General features: G+C 49.6%; 1 protein-coding gene across 1 annotated transcript in view; it reads left to right on the top strand.

The window, feature by feature from the left end:
- The first annotated feature begins 688 nt into the window (after window positions 1-688).
- GOLGA7B (golgin A7 family member B) overlaps window positions 689-19,247 on the top strand; it is a 42,649-nt gene continuing 24,090 nt past the window's right edge. The window contains exon 1 of the mRNA XM_081912394.1: window positions 689-845. Coding sequence (XP_081768520.1) covers window positions 774-845 — 72 coding nt within the window. The 5' untranslated portion in view covers window positions 689-773. The remainder of the gene's footprint in view (window positions 846-19,247) is intronic.

Genomic DNA, 19,247 nt, shown 5'->3' with positions numbered 1-19,247 from the left:
TGCAGCAAAACAAAACAGAGCCGAATAAAGACGAGGCCATTTAAACATCAGAGGCAGCACTTTCAATTGTTCCAAGAAACCAGGTGCCAGCAAGTTGGTACTATAATGGGAGTTTTGTGTCTCATGCACCAGTTAACACTGGGATCATCCAAATGACCTCTTTATTGAACAATCATCCAGATTTGCTTGGACAAAGCTTACACAAAGGCATAGGAGCCAACTGCTAGGGGCTGAGGTTCCCTTCACCCCCCAATAAAATATTTGAGGGGGCCAGTTATCCTCCAAATTTGATGGGCATTGCATGTTCATTCATCACATCTTGGGACTGATTATACAGGGCAGGGCTTACCTGCCCCCCCATTTATTCAAGTTGTCACCCTATGTCTTGTCTTTATTGAACATTTGTTCTGATTTGCTTGTAGGACAATAGGACAATGAATTGCTTGTGTGGTTTTCACACATGTTCCCATTAATTCTCAACTCTCCCCTCCCCACCTATCAACAGCAACCTCTTGAGGTGGAGGCTCTGATCCAAACAGCACAGGATTCTGTGCTTCTCTGGCAGCTCTCCCTCTCTGTTGTGTCGGAGCTCCAGCAAGGTCTTGAATCCTGACACTAGCCCTGGAGGAGGAGCTGGCCGGGGTGGATGCATGACCAGGCTGGCTGGGCCTGTGAGCACCTGTGCCTGTCAGTGACATGCCGGGGTCAGCAGACTATCTCAGCCGGGCAGTGGAGGCAGGAAGAGAAACAGGGACTGTGCTTGCAGCTGGCCAATGGGGGCTGGAAGCTCGTCTGAGAATGCAGCGAGACCCTCGGCTGAGACAGGGACATCTCTAGCTTCACAGGTACTGAAACAGCATCTCCTCGGTTTGTTGGCAGTAAGGCCTCACTCGGACCCCCAGGCTGCTGTAAGAGTTGCTTCCTTTTATAGGGCCAAAGCTGGGTACTGGGAGATTGGAAGCTGAGCGCCACCTCTGAGCAGGTAATGTTTTGCTGCCCCTGGCGACTCCAGAATACAGCCTTGGCTTCTTCTTCTCCTGGGCGAATAACCCCCTCGTAGGCCGCTAGAGGATTCTTTCTCCAGCCCCCAGCCTGTTTTGTTTCATGCCGCAGGCTCTGATGCCTCCATGTCCTTGTCATTTGCTCTCTGCTGCTTAAGATTTATTGAGGCTGTTGGCTACAACTGAGTGCTTTAGAGCTGCAGGCAGCAACGGAGAAAGCGGAAAGCGGCTGAAAGGAGAGGGGCAGCGGCGTGGGGGGGGGAGAGTTCAGCTAGAACGATGGCGAAATCTCTTTGGCAAGGCAGGGAAGCTACGCAGAAGGTGGGAGGAAAGAAAGACATTTCAGGCATAGTTCCAAGTACCCTTGGAAAGAAAGGAACAGGTGATCTAGCAGGGTCATGTTCTATAGTGGTGCATTGGGGCGGGGGGGGGGGGGAATAGAATTCTGACATTTAAAGCTAAAAGTGATGACAGGGAACTGTGTGGCAGAAAACTGCCTTTCTGTTTATTTGGTGGTGGTGGTTGTTAATTATCCACCCTCCGGCCTAAGATCCCAGGATGGGTTACAACAATTAAAGCACAATATTAACAGCAGTTCAAAACAACTTACAACCACAGCAATAAGATGGGTGATGATGATGATGAAAATAATAATAATAATAATAATAATAATAATAATAATAATAATAATAATTTATTTGTACTCAACCCATCTGACTGGGTTGTCACAGTCACTCTAGGGCACCTCATGTGTCCAAAGCTAGGTATTACTATTAGAGATCATGAATGTGAGCTGCAGACCAGAGGCAACCTCTGTGGGTCTGGCAGGGGGGCACTGATAAATTCTGCCCTCCTGGCGTTGATCAGTGGCACAACCGCATGTGGCTGGGCGCCTCTTAAGTGCTCCTCACAGAGCCCTTTGACTCGTGCCTATGTGCCAATCCCACTTCTCCTAGCTCACAGGCCTTCCCTTCCTCCATGCCACACACTCGCGCTCTTGTCCCCTAAGCTGCGGAATGTGTCCTTGGCCGAGGCTCAGCCTGGCCAGTGAGAGGGGAGTGAAATGCATCTGGAGGCGGCCCAGTTAGTGCTGTGCCATGCTGCTGCTGCTGCTGCTGCTGCTGCAACTCACGCTTCCCATACTAATAAATCCTTCCTGGCTGGTGGAAGCACTGCAGAGATGCTGCCTACCGCATTCCCTTCTGCCCACCCAGGACTGAGTCCCTTCCCTTGGAACAAGGTCAAGGAAGAAGGCTTTGAGCAGCAAGGATCTTTCCTAGCCCGTTGGGGTGTCGGCTGCCCTCCTCCAGCTGCATTCATAATGCTCTCCCTGTTTGTCAGAGCTGGCTGGCTGACAGGGAGGATATGAAATATGAACAGAACAGCTCTTTGTACAGAAGGGAATCCCAGAAGGTGTGCTGGGAGAATCAGATCCACAGTCCAGCAAGCTCCTCCAAAGCTCCCTTTTGGGGGGATTAGTGGCTGTGCTTCAATGAAGGCCCCTTGACTACCCTCCTGTGCGGACTCAGGTTTGCCCTCCATCACTTGTAGGTCTCTGGCTTCTTCTGGAAGCAATGGCAGTAACCTAGGCAAATTTCTCTCTGGTCCAGCAGAGGATGTACTGGGAACAGCTCAGGAGTTGCGGTGGCAAGTCAGGCAATATAAGTCAGAGTGCACATATAAGAATATAAAATAGATTAGTTGGTTAGAGCATGGTGCCGATAATGCCAAGGTTGCAGGTTTGATTCCCATGTGGGACAACTGCATATTCCTGCATTGCAGGGGGTTGGACTAGATGATGTTCAGGGTGCCTTCCAACTCTTCAGTTCTGTGATCCTATGACATGGGGGTCACAGAAGACAAGGATACTGGGTGTGAGGGCTGGCGATGGCAGCAGGAATATACAGCCAGGCACCTGAGCAATCAAACTCCTCTCGTGTGTAAGAACATAAGAAGAGCCCTGAGGGATCAGACGAAGGGCCTCTTTGGTCCAGCATCTACAATGCCTGTGGGAAGTCTGCAAGCCGGGTGTAAGTGCAGGAGCACTCTCTCCAACTTGGGAATCCCAGCAATCCCAGCATACTGCCTCCGACCAGGTCGTCGTTCATAACTTCCATGGCTAGTAGTCACTTGTCAGTTTTCCACTTTCTTTTCTCACACCATCATGCCAGGTTCCTAAAAGAAGTCTTTTAGAGCAGCCTTTCCCCAGATGTTGTTGGACTACAACTCTCATCAGCCCCAGCCAGCATAGCCCATTGATCAAGGATGATAGGAATTGTAGTCCAACAACATCTGGGGACCCAAACTGAGGAAAGGCTGCTCTGAAATACTTTTAAAATATCCCATAATTCTTTACTGAATCATCTGAGCCAAGAGTCCCAGTAGAATTCTATGTTTTGGGGCCAAAATAAGGAGGAAGGGGCCCAAAGAGTGCAAAAGTAACAAAGTTTTCCCCTACATGCATTATAATGTATTATTGTTGCAATATATTGTATTGTTATCTTCATCAATAACAGCAACTTTTCCATATACAGTGGTACCTTGGGTTACATACACTTCAGGTTACATACGCTTCAGGTTACAGACTCTGCTAACCCAGAAATAGTACCTTGAGTTAAGAACTTTGCTTCAGGATGAGAACAGAAATCGTGCTCCGGCAGCGTGGCAGCAGCCGGAGGCCCCATTAGCTAAAGTGGTACCTCAGGTTAAGAACAGTTTCAGGTTAAGAACAGACCTCCAGAATGAATTAAGTACTTAACCTGAGGTACCACTGTATTTTTTTTTGTCCTGTTGCCTTTGTGGGTGTGTTTTTTTGGGTGTGCCAAGATAGACTAGCCTTGTGGGTGCTATTTGTGGGTGGGTATGGGTGCCTTATGCTGTTCCACCTGGAAGCCAAATGTATTGAGCTAGTCCTGCCCACAGCCACCTCTTGCCCAAACCTCCATGCATAGCTCTGCTTTTACTGAGAGCAGCTGGGCACCAGGGTGGGGAAGAGGAGCAAGCTGTTGGGACAAGGGGAGTTGTGGCTGGTGCGATAATAAAGCTCTGAGTGTAAAGGTGCCTGGTTTGAGAACTGGTGGTTCCCTTTATGAGAAATCCAGCCAATGCACTCTCTTTAAACTACTATTGGACTTTAAAGGAGGATTGGGCAAATTCATGGAGGATGACGCTATCAGTCACAACAAGCCAAGATAACTTTACTCTGCCTCCATTCTTCTGAATACCAGTTGCTGGAAACCCCAGGACGGGAGGGGACTGTTGGGCTCAAATCCTGCCCTACTGGTTTCCCACAGACAACTGGTTGGCCACTGTGAGAACAGGATGCTGGACTAGGTGGAGCTTTGCCCTGATCCTGCAGGCTCTCTGTTCCATTCACAAAGAAAGGTGCAGGATTGCAGCCATGTTCTATCTATCTGGCTCTGTCCTATCCTTCGTTGCTCTTATCCTTTGTTCACCTCGTTTCTGCCTTCCTATTCTACACTGAAGGGGCTGGCCATTGGTCAGCTCAGATTCTGACCAGACTGGAATAGATAAGAAAAAGAGTTTGGATTTGATATCCCGCTTTATCACTACCCGAAGGAGTCTCAAAGCAGCTAACATTCTCCTTTCCCTTCCTCCCCCACAACAAACACTCTGTGAGGTGAGTGGGGCTGAGAACCTTCAGAGAAGTGTGACTAGCCCAAGGTCACCCAGCAGCTGCAGATTACAAGTCTACTGCTCTTAACCACTACACCACACTGAAGTGTAAACAAGATGCATAGTAATAAGTAGCTAGCTCTGGCAGCTTGAAAGTTTTATGTTCTGTCTTCGCAGACCAGACTTTGCAAAAAAAATAACTCAGCCCTTCAGTCAAGAGGAATTTGAAAATTAATATGCAAAAAAGAGAAAGATCTGGATTGTTGCTGCTGGCTAGTGAAGATGCCGCCAAGCATAAGAAGCTGCAAGCTGCGTAGCCCTGTGGCACCATTCTATATGGCCAAGTTGGAAATGTAGGCAGAAACAATATAAACTGAAAGCTTTCGCAGATGACCTAGTTTTGACATTGCAGGAGCCAGAATCTAGTACGAAAAGAGTATTACAACTGATACATGACTTTGGTCAAGTTGCAGGATTTAAGCTAAACAAACAAAAAACGAAGGTGTTAGGGAAAAACATGACAGAAACAGAGTCAGAACGGTTTCAGAGAGAAACAGAACTATCACTGGTGAAAAGGGTAAAATACCTAGGGGTTAATATAACAGCCAAGAATCTGAGTCTATTCAAAGATAATTATGAAAAATGTTGGTCTGAAATTAAGAGAGACTTGGAAAGTTGGGCAAAGCTGAAGCTTTCTTTGTTAGGCCGAATTGCTGCAATTAAGATGAATGTGCTGCCAAAGATGTTGTTTTTGTTTCAAACATTGCAAATTGTGGACAAAACAGAGTGTTTCCGGAGGTGGCAGAGAGATATTTCCAAATTTGTCTGGCAGGGCAAAAAGCCCAGAATTAAGTTTAAGATATTAACAGATGCAAAGGAAAGAGGGGGCTTTGCCCTGCCAGACTTAAGGTTGTACTATGAAGCCGCAGCTTTCTGCTGGCTAAAAGATTGGCTACTTCTTGAGGACACTGATGTCTTAGATCTGGAAGGTTATAACAATGCGTTTGGTTGGCATGCATATTTGTGGTATGATAAAGTCAAGATTAATAAGGCCTTTAAGAACCATATTGTCAGAAAAGCAGTGTTTAATGTCTGGACAAAATATAAAGACTTACTGGAAAATAAAACACCAAGGTGGCTTTCACCTTTGGAAGCTAAGGCCCGAAAAAGAACCAATATGGAAGCCTACTGGCCAAAATATTGGGAACTGCTAGAAAAAGAAGGAGACAATTGGAAATTGCAGAGTATGGAGAAAATGAAGGATAAAGTGCGAGACTGGTTACACTACGCTCAGATTAAGGAAATTTTTAAAAGTGATAAAAAGTTAGGATTCCAGGTGGAGAAATCGAAGTTGGAAACAGAACTGTTAGAACCTAAGACTAAGGTACTTTCAAGAATGTATAACTTGCTGTTGAAATGGAATACACAAGACGAAATGGTTAAGTTGGCTATGATAAAATGGGCACAGGACATTGGGCATAACATTATGTTTGAGGACTGGGAAAGGTTGTGGACCACTGGGTTGAATTTTACTGCATGTAATGCTTTGAAAGAAAATGTAATGAAAATGATATACAGATGGTACATGACCCCAGTTAAACTTGCCAAAATATACTGTCAGAGCCACCCGTCTGGTCCCAGCTCACAAGAGACCCAACTCCAATCCGGTTTATTTACAGAAAGTCTTTATTGAAGATCATGGTTGCGTTTACACTCCAACTTTGTGACTCTACGTCTGTACCGTTAGATCGCTGCAGTACCCTCTGAATCTGTCCCGCCTCTGCACCAATTTAAGAGGCTTGTGCTGGACCACCTCTTCCTCTCCTTCCTTTTCCGCAGGGTCTTTCTGCCCCCCTGGGTTCCCCCTCGCCGGGACTCGCCCGAGGCTGAATCCTCTGACGCCTCCGCCCCCCTCCTTCTCGCTTTGGGGCCGGGCTCCTCCCCAGGGCTCTCCTCACTTCCGCGCGCCTCTACCTTTGAACTTGGCGCGCGTACGTTGCTTCTGACCTTTCTCTCGACCGCTACACTGCTCCCGGTGCTACTCTCCACCCCTTCCGGCTGAGCGTCCTGCTCCGATCTTCTCCCCCTGTCTCCTTCACGCTCTGCTCCCTCTGACACCCTGGTAACTCCACCCCCTTCACTCCGTTCCGGCTGAGAAGCTGGCTCCTGTGTCCTACTCCTACTGAGGCTTCTCCCTTCGCCCCCCTGTTCCTCCCTGCTTCCCCCTTGGCCCCCCTTTGGTCTGACCAGGGGGGCTCCCTTCTGGGAGTCTTCTGACTCACTGGACAAACTCATGGACGACCTTTGGTCATCGTCATCCTCCTCCTCATCTCTCTGGGATTCTTCCCCCTCGCTCTCTGTCTCCTCCCCCATCTGCTCTTCTCTCCCTGAAACCCTGACATCCATCCCCCCCTCGAAGCCCCCCTTCCCTCCTCCCGCTCGTCGGGTGCAGGTCGTGGAAGCTGCGGCTCTTCGGGGGTAGATTCGGGATACAGGTCGTCTACTTCAATGTCCTCTGCTGGCAGTTCTGTGTATGTGTATTCGAACCCGGGTTCTTCACCCAACGCGGTCTCAGTCTCTTCACCCATTGCTACTTCCTCTGGTGCTGCCCGCCAAGGACCCATCATCCACCTCTTACGCCATTCCTCCTCTGGTTGCTCCTCCCACCAATAAGGGGTTTTCGTGTCCACTCCCGAACACGATCCCCTGGGCGGGCTTGATTCTGGTGTTCTTTCCTCGGGGGAAGAGAAACCCCTGAACGTGCTATCTGACAATGTGGGCGTGAAAAGCCACTCATCAAAGTACTCAGCTGGCATGGGTCTATGTGGGAAAAGTGCATGGAACTCATCTTTCAAAAGGGGTTCGTCTAACGCGTAGCCTGGCACCCAACTATTGGCAGTGGCTGGGGTGCCCTCTCTGGCGAGAAAGTATTCAACTCCCTCTTCCCCCCATCTCGAGTCCAGTATCTCTGTGACCTCGTTGAGTGGTTCGGCCCTAGGCGACCCCCCCCCCTTGGGTGACTCTTTGCGTGGGTCTGGTACTGTTCCTGACTCTTGAAACCTGTGTGGGGCTTTGTAGGGAGTGAGCACCGACCTATGAAAGACCGGGTGCACTCTGGAGCCTTCTGGAAGGGCCAGGCGAAATGCTACAGGATTGATCCTAGCCTCAACCTGGTATGGTCCTAGCTGCCTGTGTTCTAGCTTCTTCTTGGCTAACGATCTGGCTGGCATCGCTTGGGCCGCTAACCATACCCAATCCCCCACCTGGATGTCCTCTCCCTCCCTTCTGTGCTTGTCCGCCTGCACCTTATAGGCCTGTTTGGCCAGCTCCAAATGTCTCCACAGCTCCTCGTGCACCTCTTGCAACTCTGCTGCGAACTGGTCGGCCTCTTGAGGCACCTCCCCTCCCGGTGCCATAAGCCTCGGAAAGGTTCTGGGATGACGGCCATTGTTCGCGAAGAACGGCGTCACCCCCGTCGATGCGTGCTTCGTGTTGTTGTAGGCAAACTCAGCCATCGGCAGGTAGTCCACCCACGCTGCGGGTCGCTGATTGGCGTAACACCTCAGGTACTGCTGCATGATCGCGTTGACCCTCTCTGCTTGGCCGTTGGTCTGTGGATGTCTCGCCGACGCTAGGTTGATCTTGACATGCAGGATACCCAGAAGCTTCTGCCAGAAGTTGGAAACAAATTGGCGCCCCCTGTCGGACAGGACGGACTGCGGTAGTCCATGCACTCTGAACACGTGGTCGATGAAGAGTTTGGCGGTCTGTTCTGCCGTCGCCACCTTGGCACAAGGAATGAAGTGCGCCATCTTGGTGAACAAGTCCACAACCACCAGTACCGCCGTCTTGCCCCTGGAGCTGGGTAGGTCAGTAACAAAGTCCAGTGCTACCCTCTCCCACGGCTGCTGTGGCGTTTCCAGCGGTTCCAACAATCCCGCCGGCTTCTGGTGTACTGGTTTGGATCTTTGACAGGTGTCACACCTGGCGACGTAATCCGCCACCTCTCCCCGCATCTGGGGCCACCAAAAGTCCCTGGCCACTAATTCTAGTGTCTTCTCCTTGCCGAAGTGGCCCGCACTGGGAGCGTCGTGCAATTGCTGCAGAACCTTTGCGCGCAGTTCGTCGTTAGGCACGTAAAGGGCACCCTTGCGAGTTAAGAGTCCGTCCCGCAACTGGAACTCATCGCCGCTTTGCGACCCGTTGCGTAGCTCCTCCATCTTGGACTGTGCAAACTGATCCGCTTGCAACGCGCGTCGCACTGTGTCCAGGTCGACTGTGATGGCAGCGCACGCCCACGCCTGCGGTGCGAAAATGTGCTTCGCTGCAATTGGTGTCGTCTCCTCCAGGTATTGCGGTTTCCTGGATAGTGCGTCCGCTATAACATTTGAGTCCCCCGGGATGTATTCTATTTTGAAGTCGAAATCCGCAAAGAATTCTGCCCAGCGCATGTGTCTTTGGGTCTGCAGCTTTGCCGTTCGCCAATACTCTAAGTTCTTGTGATCCGTGCGGACCTGCACTGTGTGCTTGGCTCCTATGAGGAAGTGCCGCCACGCTTTGAAAGCTGCATGAATGGCCAACAGCTCCCTGTCCCATATGGTGTAGTTCCGCTCCGTCTTGCTGAGCTTCCGGGAGTAGAAGGCGCCCGGCCTCCAATTGCCGTGCGGATCCTCCTGCAGAAGGACGGCTCCCACCGCTCTGTCTGACGCGTCGGTTTCCACCCGCATGGGCCTGCCGGGATTCACGTGTAGTAGCTGCTCCTCGGAGGCGAAGAGGCTTTTAAGCTTCCGAAAAGAGCGCTCTGCCTGTTCCGTCCAAGCGAACTTCTTCTTCTTGGAACTGAGGGTGTCCGTGATTGCTGCCGTCTCCTTTGCAAAACCTCTGATGAATTTGCGATAAAAATTGGCAAATCCGATGAATCTCTGGACCTCCTTCCGATTGCGTGGGCTTTTCCAGTCCAACACCGCTTGGACCTTGACTCTATCCATAGCCAGCCCTTCGTCGGACAGCTTGTAGCCAAGGAAGTCCACCTCCGTCACATCAAACTGGCATTTCTCCAGCTTGGCGTACAGCCTGTGCTCCTTCAACCTCTGTAGGACTTCCTTTACATCCTTCTCGTGAGCTTCCGGCGATTCCGAGAAGATCAGGATGTCGTCGAGAAAACATACACACTTCTTGTAGAGGAGTCCCGCCAACACGTGATGCATAAATGCTTGGAAAACGTGGCTGCCATTTTGGAGACCGAACGGCATAACTCTGTATTCATACGTGCCTAGAGGCGTGAACATAGCAGTCTTCCACTCATCGCCCTTCCGGATGCGGATGAGATTGTACGCTCCACGCAAATCCAACTTGGTGAAGATCTTACCCTTCCTAACGGTCGCTAGGAGGTCGTCAATCCTGGGCATGGGGAAGGCCTTGGGCTTAGTCAGCCTGTTGATGAACCGGTAGTCCACAACCAATCTTTTTTGGGGCGTGGGCTTCTTCTTCACAAAGAAAACAGGACTGCCTCCCACTGCTTTGGATTCCCGGATGAACCCACGCTGCAGATTATGCTCTATGAAGTCCCTGAGCTCTTGCATCTCGTCCTCAGACATGGAATACAGCTTTGCAGTTGGCAGCTGCGCCCCCGGCACCAGGTCGATCGCACAGTCGTAAGGCCTGTGAGGCGGCAACTGGTCAGCTTCTTTCTCGCAGAAAACCTCCAAGAATCCTTTGTACTTGTGAGGCACTGCCTGCACCATGCCCAGTTGCAGCTGCTGCTCGGCCCCCTCCTCCTGATCGGTTTGGATGCAATGCTGAGCACAATACGATGAGCAGAAGGTGATTTGCCGCTGGTACCACGCTACAGCGGGACTATGCCTCTCCAGCCAACTCATGCCCAACACAATGGGCGTGTCTGACAGGTGGGTGACATTGAAGCTAATGACTTCTCGATGATTTCCAATCTGCATCACCATGGGAGGCGTCTGCTGCACAACTTGCCCTCCCAGCAGCTTTCTGCCGTCCACTGTGACCACATTCAGAGGCGTCGTTGCAGGCAGGAGTGCTATGCTATGCTGCTTGACAAATTGTATCCCCACAAAATCCGCATTGCTTCCCGAATCGATCGTGATGGGAACCTCCAGGGATTGTCCATTTGGCAGCTGAAGGGTTGCAGTGAGTTGCACTGCTGGCTTGGGTGGTAAAGGGTCTGTGCGGTGCAAGGATGCTGGGGACTGTTCTACAGATCCGCCTGGCTGAGCCCCAGTAGCTCCGCTTCCAGCCAGGCACTGTCGTTTCCCTGAGGCTGCTCTCTGTGCACCACTTCCGCTGCCACTGTTGCCAGAGCTGCAGTGTGCTTTTGGAGCCTCTGGGGGCACTCTTTGGCCATATGCTGTGCACTGTCACAGATGTAACATTTCCTGGTCCCTCTAGGAGGCTTCGCCTTCACTGCACCGGAAACAGGGGCTCTGGATGGTGTCTGAGCCCTAGCACCACCAATTTCCATCGGCTCTTCTCCTTGCCTCCCCAAGGGCGAAGGGTGCGTCCGGCTGAAGTCCCTGGGGACAAAAGGGGGGGTTCTCGCTGGTGCACGCGCCTGGGGTCCCTCCCCCTCGTGCCACGGACGCCCCTCATGCCGTATTCCAATAGCCAAAGCCCGTTGCACTAGGTCTTCTAGGGTCTGGGGTCTATCTCCCCTGGCGATCTCATCCTTGACGGGGGGGCTAAGACCTTCCCAGAAAAGATCTCTGGCGGGTTTACTATCCTTCTCCCAGCCCAACGCAGTTAGTAATGCAAAGAATTTAGAATGATATTGACGTACAGTGGCTTTGCCTTGCCGCAGTCCGTGCATCTGCTTGCGAGCAATATCCACATCCACAGAGGACTGGAAACAAGCATCCATCGCTTTAATAAACTCATCAGAATCGCGGCGGGCAGGGCCATCTTCGCGCCACAAATTGCGCAGCCAAGTCCTGGCCTCCCCATGCAGATGCGAAATTATGAACCCCACTCTCTCCTCCTCATCTTTAAAATCATGACGGAGCAAATGCAGTGCATACACGACGTCTGCCCTGAAGTTAGGGTAGTCTTCTAGGTTGCCATTAAAGTGCGTAACTAGGGCGCCCCCCCGCCGTCCAAGTGCAACGCCCTCCGATCTGGACCCCGGAACCCCTGCCCTGCTTGCCTGCTCCCACCTTGTTCGCAGGTCCTGGCAAGTCTTGTCCAGTTCTTCATTCTTCTTCTGCGATGCAATGAATGCAGCTGTGAGTTCGGTAACCTGATTCCTCAGCGTAAGCAGCTGTTCCTCCGCGCTCATGGCTGCTCCCGTTGGTGAGCTTTGCAAAAAAAAAAAATTTTTTTTGCGTTCTGTGGAGGGTACTTACTGTCAGAGCCACCCGTCTGGTCCCAGCTCACAAGAGACCCAACTCCAATCCGGTTTATTTACAGAAAGTCTTTATTGAAGATCATGGTTGCGTTTACACTCCAACTTTGTGACTCTACGTCTGTACCGTTAGATCGCTGCAGTACCCTCTGAATCTGTCCCGCCTCTGCACCAATTTAAGAGGCTTGTGCTGGACCACCTCTTCCTCTCCTTCCTTTTCCGCAGGGTCTTTCTGCCCCCCTGGGTTCCCCCTCGCCGGGACTCGCCCGAGGCTGAATCCTCTGACGCCTCCGCCCCCCTCCTTCTCGCTTTGGGGCCGGGCTCCTCCCCAGGGCTCTCCTCACTTCCGCGCGCCTCTACCTTTGAACTTGGCGCGCGTACGTTGCTTCTGACCTTTCTCTCGACCGCTACACTGCTCCCGGTGCTACTCTCCACCCCTTCCGGCTGAGCGTCCTGCTCCGATCTTCTCCCCCTGTCTCCTTCACGCTCTGCTCCCTCTGACACCCTGGTAACTCCACCCCCTTCACTCCGTTCCGGCTGAGAAGCTGGCTCCTGTGTCCTACTCCTACTGAGGCTTCTCCCTTCGCCCCCCTGTTCCTCCCTGCTTCCCCCTTGGCCCCCCTTTGGTCTGACCAGGGGGGCTCCCTTCTGGGAGTCTTCTGACTCACTGGACAAACTCATGGACGACCTTTGGTCATCGTCATCCTCCTCCTCATCTCTCTGGGATTCTTCCCCCTCGCTCTCTGTCTCCTCCCCCATCTGCTCTTCTCTCCCTGAAACCCTGACATATACCATTCGTCAGATAACAAATGTTGGAAATGTAAGGAAAGTGAAGGAACATTCTACCACCTCTGGTGGACCTGCCCTAAGGTGAAGGCCTTCTGGGAAATGATATATAATGAGTTGAAAAAGGTATTTAAGTATACCTTCACTAAGAAACCAGAGGCCTTCCTCCTGGGCATTGTCGACCAGAAGGTGTTAAAGAAAGATAGAACATTTTTCATGTATGCGACAACAGCAGCAAGGATACTACTTGCCAAGAATTGGAAAACTCAAGATCTACCCACACTGGAAGAATGGCAGATGCAACTGATGGACTATATGCAATTGGCGGAGATGACTGGCAGAATCCGAGACCTGGGAGAAGAAAGGATAGAAGAGGACTGGAAGAAATTTAAGACTTATTTACAAAAATATTGTGATTTAATGGAATGTTAAAAAAGATGCTTGGTTATAAATAATTGGCCATCACTAAAATAGATCAGGAAATGATGATAAGAGAGATTAAGAGAAACAAATTTGAAGGAGAATTAATTTATTGTATTTTATTGATACACAAGCTGGAAATAAGATGATAATTTGCTTGACAAAAATTTATTAATGATGTAAATGGGAGCGGGAGGCGTGAGGAAGTTCAAAGATGACATGAAACTTTGTTAAAACAAAACAATACTGTTTATTATTAATGTACTTTTTTTGTCTTTAAAAATCTTAATAAATATTTATTAAAAAAAAAAACAAGTTGGAAATGTAGGCAAAAGCTGACTTCATCTTCCTGCAGTCTCTTCCTGAACAGAGAGTGCTTGTTGGAGTCTGGTTGTATAGTTTGTTGATCGTTCTGATCCTGCCGGCCAGATCCTGCATCTGCACCAGGACTTCAGAATGGAAAACAAACAAACAAACAAACAAACAAACAAACAAAGGACTGGGTGTTTCCTGGTCCTGATTCAGTTAGGTTCATTCATGATGCTTCAGGGAGAAGAGCAGTTCTAAGCCAAGTGCTTGGTGCTCCAGTTGGTCTGCACGGCTGTCCATCCTTACTCACAAATAGCAGCTGCCCCTACCACCCTCTCCCTTCTCAGTGAAATATGATTTTTGCTTGAGTCCCTTTGTCTGCTTGGAGGACCTCAAGTGTGGGAGGGGAGGGGAGCAGAGGAGATGAAACCTGCTTTAGACTATCCACCAAAAGGTCATGCATCAGAGAGTATCTCCCACGCACAAAGGTACCCTTAGAAACAGTTCTCTGGGGTTTCTCCTTCCACACACACCTGGTGCCTTTATAGAAAGGTCAGCGCATATCTCCAGTAGCTTCTGCGGTCACCTGGCTTGGCTGCTGTCAGTCTCCATCCTAATGATCCAGTCGGAGTTTGCTTCCTCCCCATCCTTGTTTTGGAGTGCAGCTGACAGGCTCCTAGCTAAACCGCTTGTTCTCTCTGTTACTTTGAAGAGGGCTTGAGCAGGCAGATGATGACAGCCTGGCCATAATGGGTTTAATGAACTGGGGAAGCAGCTGCAGATTGTGATGAAAGCTAACAGGGAGGGGAGTGTGAGCAGGATGAGGGCTTTCAGATGCCTTCCCTTTTGGTCTTCATAACATGCAAGAAGAAGAAGAAAGCTGACGGTGATGGTCCAGGCCTGGATAGTGCTGTGGGATTTTTTTTTAAGCTAATAGCCAGTATCATCCTTAACTTTCCCATTCTTTTGTGCTTTTGGTTTCACTGCAATTGGACAAATAAAGCAGGCTTCAAATGAACGTTGATCTACAGGGAACTGAAAAGCAATGAATGAGTTGTGCCCTGTTTCATGTGGGACACCTAAGCAATATAAGAAGAACCTGCTTGCTGGATCAGGCCAATGACCCATCTAGTCTAGCATCCTGCCTTCGCAGTGGCCAACCAGGTGGCTGGGGGAAACCTGCAAGCAGGACCTGAGCAGAAGAGCACTTTCCTCTGCTGTGGTTTCCAGCATTCGGTATTTAGGATCATACTGCCTCTGACCATGGTGTAGAGATGCTTAAGTATACAGAATCCTGCTTTAATGCATGAGATGAAATTCCAGGTTTCCTTCATCCCAACCATTTTAGGGTTTATGGATTTGATGTCTACATAGACAGTTGGCTCATGCAATGGAATAGCCCCCAACAACAAATTAAACTAACCCATATAAAACCAGCATATCTGAGAGAAACCTAGGTTACAAAAACAATTCTTCCTTTTTAAAAAAGTTTTATATATGTGGGGAATTTTGCTTCGCTTTGTATGGAAGAGCAGTCAGTCATGTGAGCTCTCACGCTGCAGTAGGACACGCTGGACTCAGATTTACCAGTACAGTGGTACCTTGGGTTAAGAACTTAATTCGTTCTGGAGGTCTGTTCTTAACCTGAAACTGTTCTTAACCTGAAGCACCACTTTAGCTAATGGGGACTCCTGCTGCCACTGTACCGCCAGAGCACGATTTCTGTTCTCATCCTGAAGCAAAGTTCTTAACCTGAAGCACCTTTTCTGGGTTAGTGGAGTCTGTAACCTGAAGCATATGTAACCTGAAGCGTATGTAACCCGAGGTACCACTGTACCAGTTTGGGGAGAACAATAAGCCCTTCCACAGGATTGGGGACCCTGTAGCCTTCCAGATGTTGTTGGACCCCCAACTCCCACCAGCCTCAACCAGCAGAATCAGAGGTCAGAGGGGTTGGGATTCATAGCCCAGCAATATCCAGAGGGCTGCAGGTCCTTATCCATGGCATTCATAATACAGTGCTGGTTTGGCACCAGAGATAAACATGGTGAGCACCTGTTGACTGCCTCCCCTCAAAGAGAAGGAGTGGCTGCTGCCACCTGTACATTTAACCTCTCCTTCACCTTGGTAGAAGGCCGATAACCATGTGGATCATGTCCTGCTACTCTGCTCTTTCTCCACCTTGCCTCCACTTACCCGTCTTCTCCTGCAGAGGGTGGACAAGTAAAGACACTGGCAATTTTGAGGAGGAGCAGTAGAGGAACAGCCACAAACCTTGGGCAGACCCACACCATACATTTGAAGCACATTACCTCCCCCCAAAGGAGGGAACTGTGGTTTGTTAAGGATGCTGGGAATTGTAGCTCTGTGAGAAGGAAAACTACACAAGTCACTTGGAACACTTTCCCTGCTATAATCAACCAGGCACCCACAGTTCTGATATGGTGTCACATGCAGAAAACAATTTTTTGCCCACTGTTTTTACAGAACGACTTTGATTCAGTGCTGGTCATTTGCTTCTTACTTTTTCATGCTGTGGTTTTATGATGTTTGAATGGGGTTTTTTTGTACACTGTCACAATATTTTTATGAGTAGGCGGTTATTATAAATACATACATAAATAGAACAGCAGCAGCAGCAGCTGCACACTAATGTGCTGCCCCCCTATGGTTACTGGGCTGCCTGTGAGAGGAGAGGGTGTACCATGGGCAGGGGCCCTTGCAACCCATAGTTAAAGGGGTCCACTAAGGTCCACTTGCATGAAGCCTCCCTGCCCCAACCTTGGAGCTGATCCAGATTCAGTGGTCACTAGAGTGACTGAAATAGGGGTTGATTTTCCCTATGATCCAACTCAAACGCCATATTACTGCCAGATCATTTGCTTTTACTAGCTACATGGCAGGCAGAAGTTCATTAGCTGAAGTTTTCCCAGCCCTGCATCTCAGAGAGAGGGGCAGGGAGAGGGGGCAATGTACTGTACACACTGTGCTGTATTTTAGGGTACACCTACTTACTTACCCCTTCTGCGCCCTTGTGCATACCATGCCCCCCTACCTTCCCTCTGTTTTCCCGAAGGCATTCATGCAAACACAGTGGCAGGTACCCTGCCCTGCTAATCATACGTTGCAGAGTAATATGCGCAGCTATTCTGTTCTTCCTGCTGTGCAGGATTTTCCCATTCCACAACAAAGAGCGAAATGGCCATTATCTCCATGCCGTGGTCTAAGAAAATAGCCCCTAAACAGTGGAGAATTGAAGGTTCTGAGAGCAGGGGTGGGAAACCTGCAGCCTCAGGGCCACTTCCAGTCTTTCCCTTAATTAATTGTGTGCAATTCTTCTTGACTATGTTTTGCATGGGGGAGGAAGCAGGGAAATGAGAGAGAGAGAGAGAGAGAGAGAGAGAGAGAGAGAGAGAGAGAGAGAGAGAGAGAGAGAGAGAGAAGAGAAGGTTCTCACTTTGGGCTCTGGCCTGCTCACCACTAGTATGTGCCCCCCAGCAGGTTACTTCAAAGGGAATGTGGCCCTCAATGGGGAAAAGTGACTCTATTCTTGTCTGAGAGGGAATAGGCATTACTACCCCATAGAGGAACACTTAGATTTGCAGCTTGGCTTCCCTCCAGGTGCAGAGCTTCCTTAATGCATGGGTTAATTCTCCTTGATGTGGCTGTCTTGGCAAAAGTAAATTAGGCAGGGACACCTGGGAAGGAGACCATCTGCCAGGTGTTTTCAAAGCCAGCTCACCGGGTACAAAAAAGAGCAGTCTCTTGCCAGCAATTCTTCATGGAAGCATGGACTCCCCTTCGCTCCAGATTAGGAAACGTGTTATATTTTCTCCACACAGAATTGTTTGGATGGGGGAGCATGGGGAAATGTATGTACATCATCAGGTGTGACAAATAGACCCGGCCGCCCTCCTTTTCACTGTGGCTGTGTACACACCATGCATTAAAAGCACATTTCCTCCCCCCCAAAAGAGAACCGTAGTTTGTTAAAGGTGCTGGAGGTTGCTACTCTATGATGGGTAAACTTCCCAAGATTCTTTTTCGGCGGGAGGGGTGTGTGCATTAAATGTATGGCATGTACTATGCAGCAGGTGTGTACTATGTGCATGCTGGGAAGACACAGGGAACCACATCTTCTGAGACTGTGCATGAAAAGAAGAGACGATCATTGTATGTGACCATCTAGATGGAGATGCCATGCAATTACATAAGCAGAAGCCTTCCCCGTAAGGGGCAAAACATGTAACCGGTGGAGTGACCATCAGGTATGACTAGTAAGGTGCTTGATGATAGCGACCACGGCCAGGAACTTCTAAGGTGTGTTTTTCTTGCTCTAGAATGGAAGAATGATGTCATCTCTGTTCTTTTAGGGCCTGCGAAGCTGTGCTGGGAGCAATTTAGTAAGCTCTGAGACTTCTCCAGCATCAGCACATTCTTCCTTCGCTCCTTCCCTCTCCACCTGCTTTGAAGAGCATCCATGTGCTTCTGCGTCCCAGAAGATAGGGAGCTCTTTGAAAGGAGAGAGAGAGAGAGAGAGAGAGAGAGAGAGAGAGAGAGAGAAGCAGAAGCGACAATATGCTTTTGAGGCCAAACAGGCAGACACGTTTAATTATACACTGCGCAGCACAATATATTTTAACTAACTGCTAGCTATTTCCCTAAGTACCCCCTTATCTCTCAGAGCAATATAAAACCTGGGATGGATTATGCTGCAATTCTGGAATCTCTGTATATATTATCGGCTGGGATTACGGAACACATCCTGCACAAACACTCCACTGAGTCAGAACAGCACCAGGTCTAAAAATAGCTCAGCACTGTCGAAACCCAACAACCTGTGAACACCCTCTCCCCCAGTACATATGGGGTGACAAATTCCAGCTCCCTGGCTTGAGAATGATCCAGCCATTCAGGAAGAAGCCGAAGCACAGAGATTAAAGGCAACACAGCTTCTTAGTTTTATCATAGGCATGTCCCTGTCTTATGAGTGGAGAGGGGATGTCTCAGCTGACCTGTCTACCCACAACCCACAAGACTGCTGCTAGACTCATACAGTGCTTATACCTAATGAATATAGAGTTGGAAGGGGACCAAAATAGAGTTGGAAGGGGACCAAAGGGTCATCTAGTCCAACAACCTGTGGTGCAGGACTATTACAAAGAAGCTCCTTATATGCCAAGCAAAAGCTCAGTAACCATCAAAATAAACTTCTGGCAAAATGAGTGTGCAATAATGTATCTTGTTGGCAAAGAGTGAATTGTACTGCATTGCTGGGGCTGCAGGAAAAATGAGGGTTAGCCAGAGTCCAGTTTCCAAATTTGATACTAGCAAGTTTGTGAAGAGGGTTGGGAGAGATGGTCTGTTTGGATTAAATGGTTTTATGCCTTTCCTGCCCCGAAGCCCTGAAAAAACACAATTGCTGCACTTCATCAGTACTTTTCCAGGGGCATTTCGTAGTATGTTTAATACAGGCAGTCTCAGCCATGCCCATTCAGACCACACCTGGACCACTGTGCCCATTTCTGAGCTCCACCATTTAAGAAGGTTATTGACAAGCTGGTATGTGTACAGAGAAGGGCAACCAAGATGCTCAAGGGTCAGGAAAGCAAGGCAAAATCACTCGGGGGCCACAGAAAGGGTCTGGTGAAGGAGAGTGTGGCCTGGGGAGGCGATCTGGTTTGGGAAAATCCCAGAAGGCCTGAGAGAGAAACCTGGAAAGAAGGCCA

This window comes from Podarcis melisellensis, assembly GCF_964234715.1.
Source record: "Podarcis melisellensis genome assembly, chromosome: 5".
In the NCBI taxonomy this organism is placed as follows: Eukaryota; Metazoa; Chordata; class Lepidosauria; order Squamata; family Lacertidae; genus Podarcis; species Podarcis melisellensis.
This window is presented reverse-complemented; position numbering and strand designations above follow the sequence as displayed.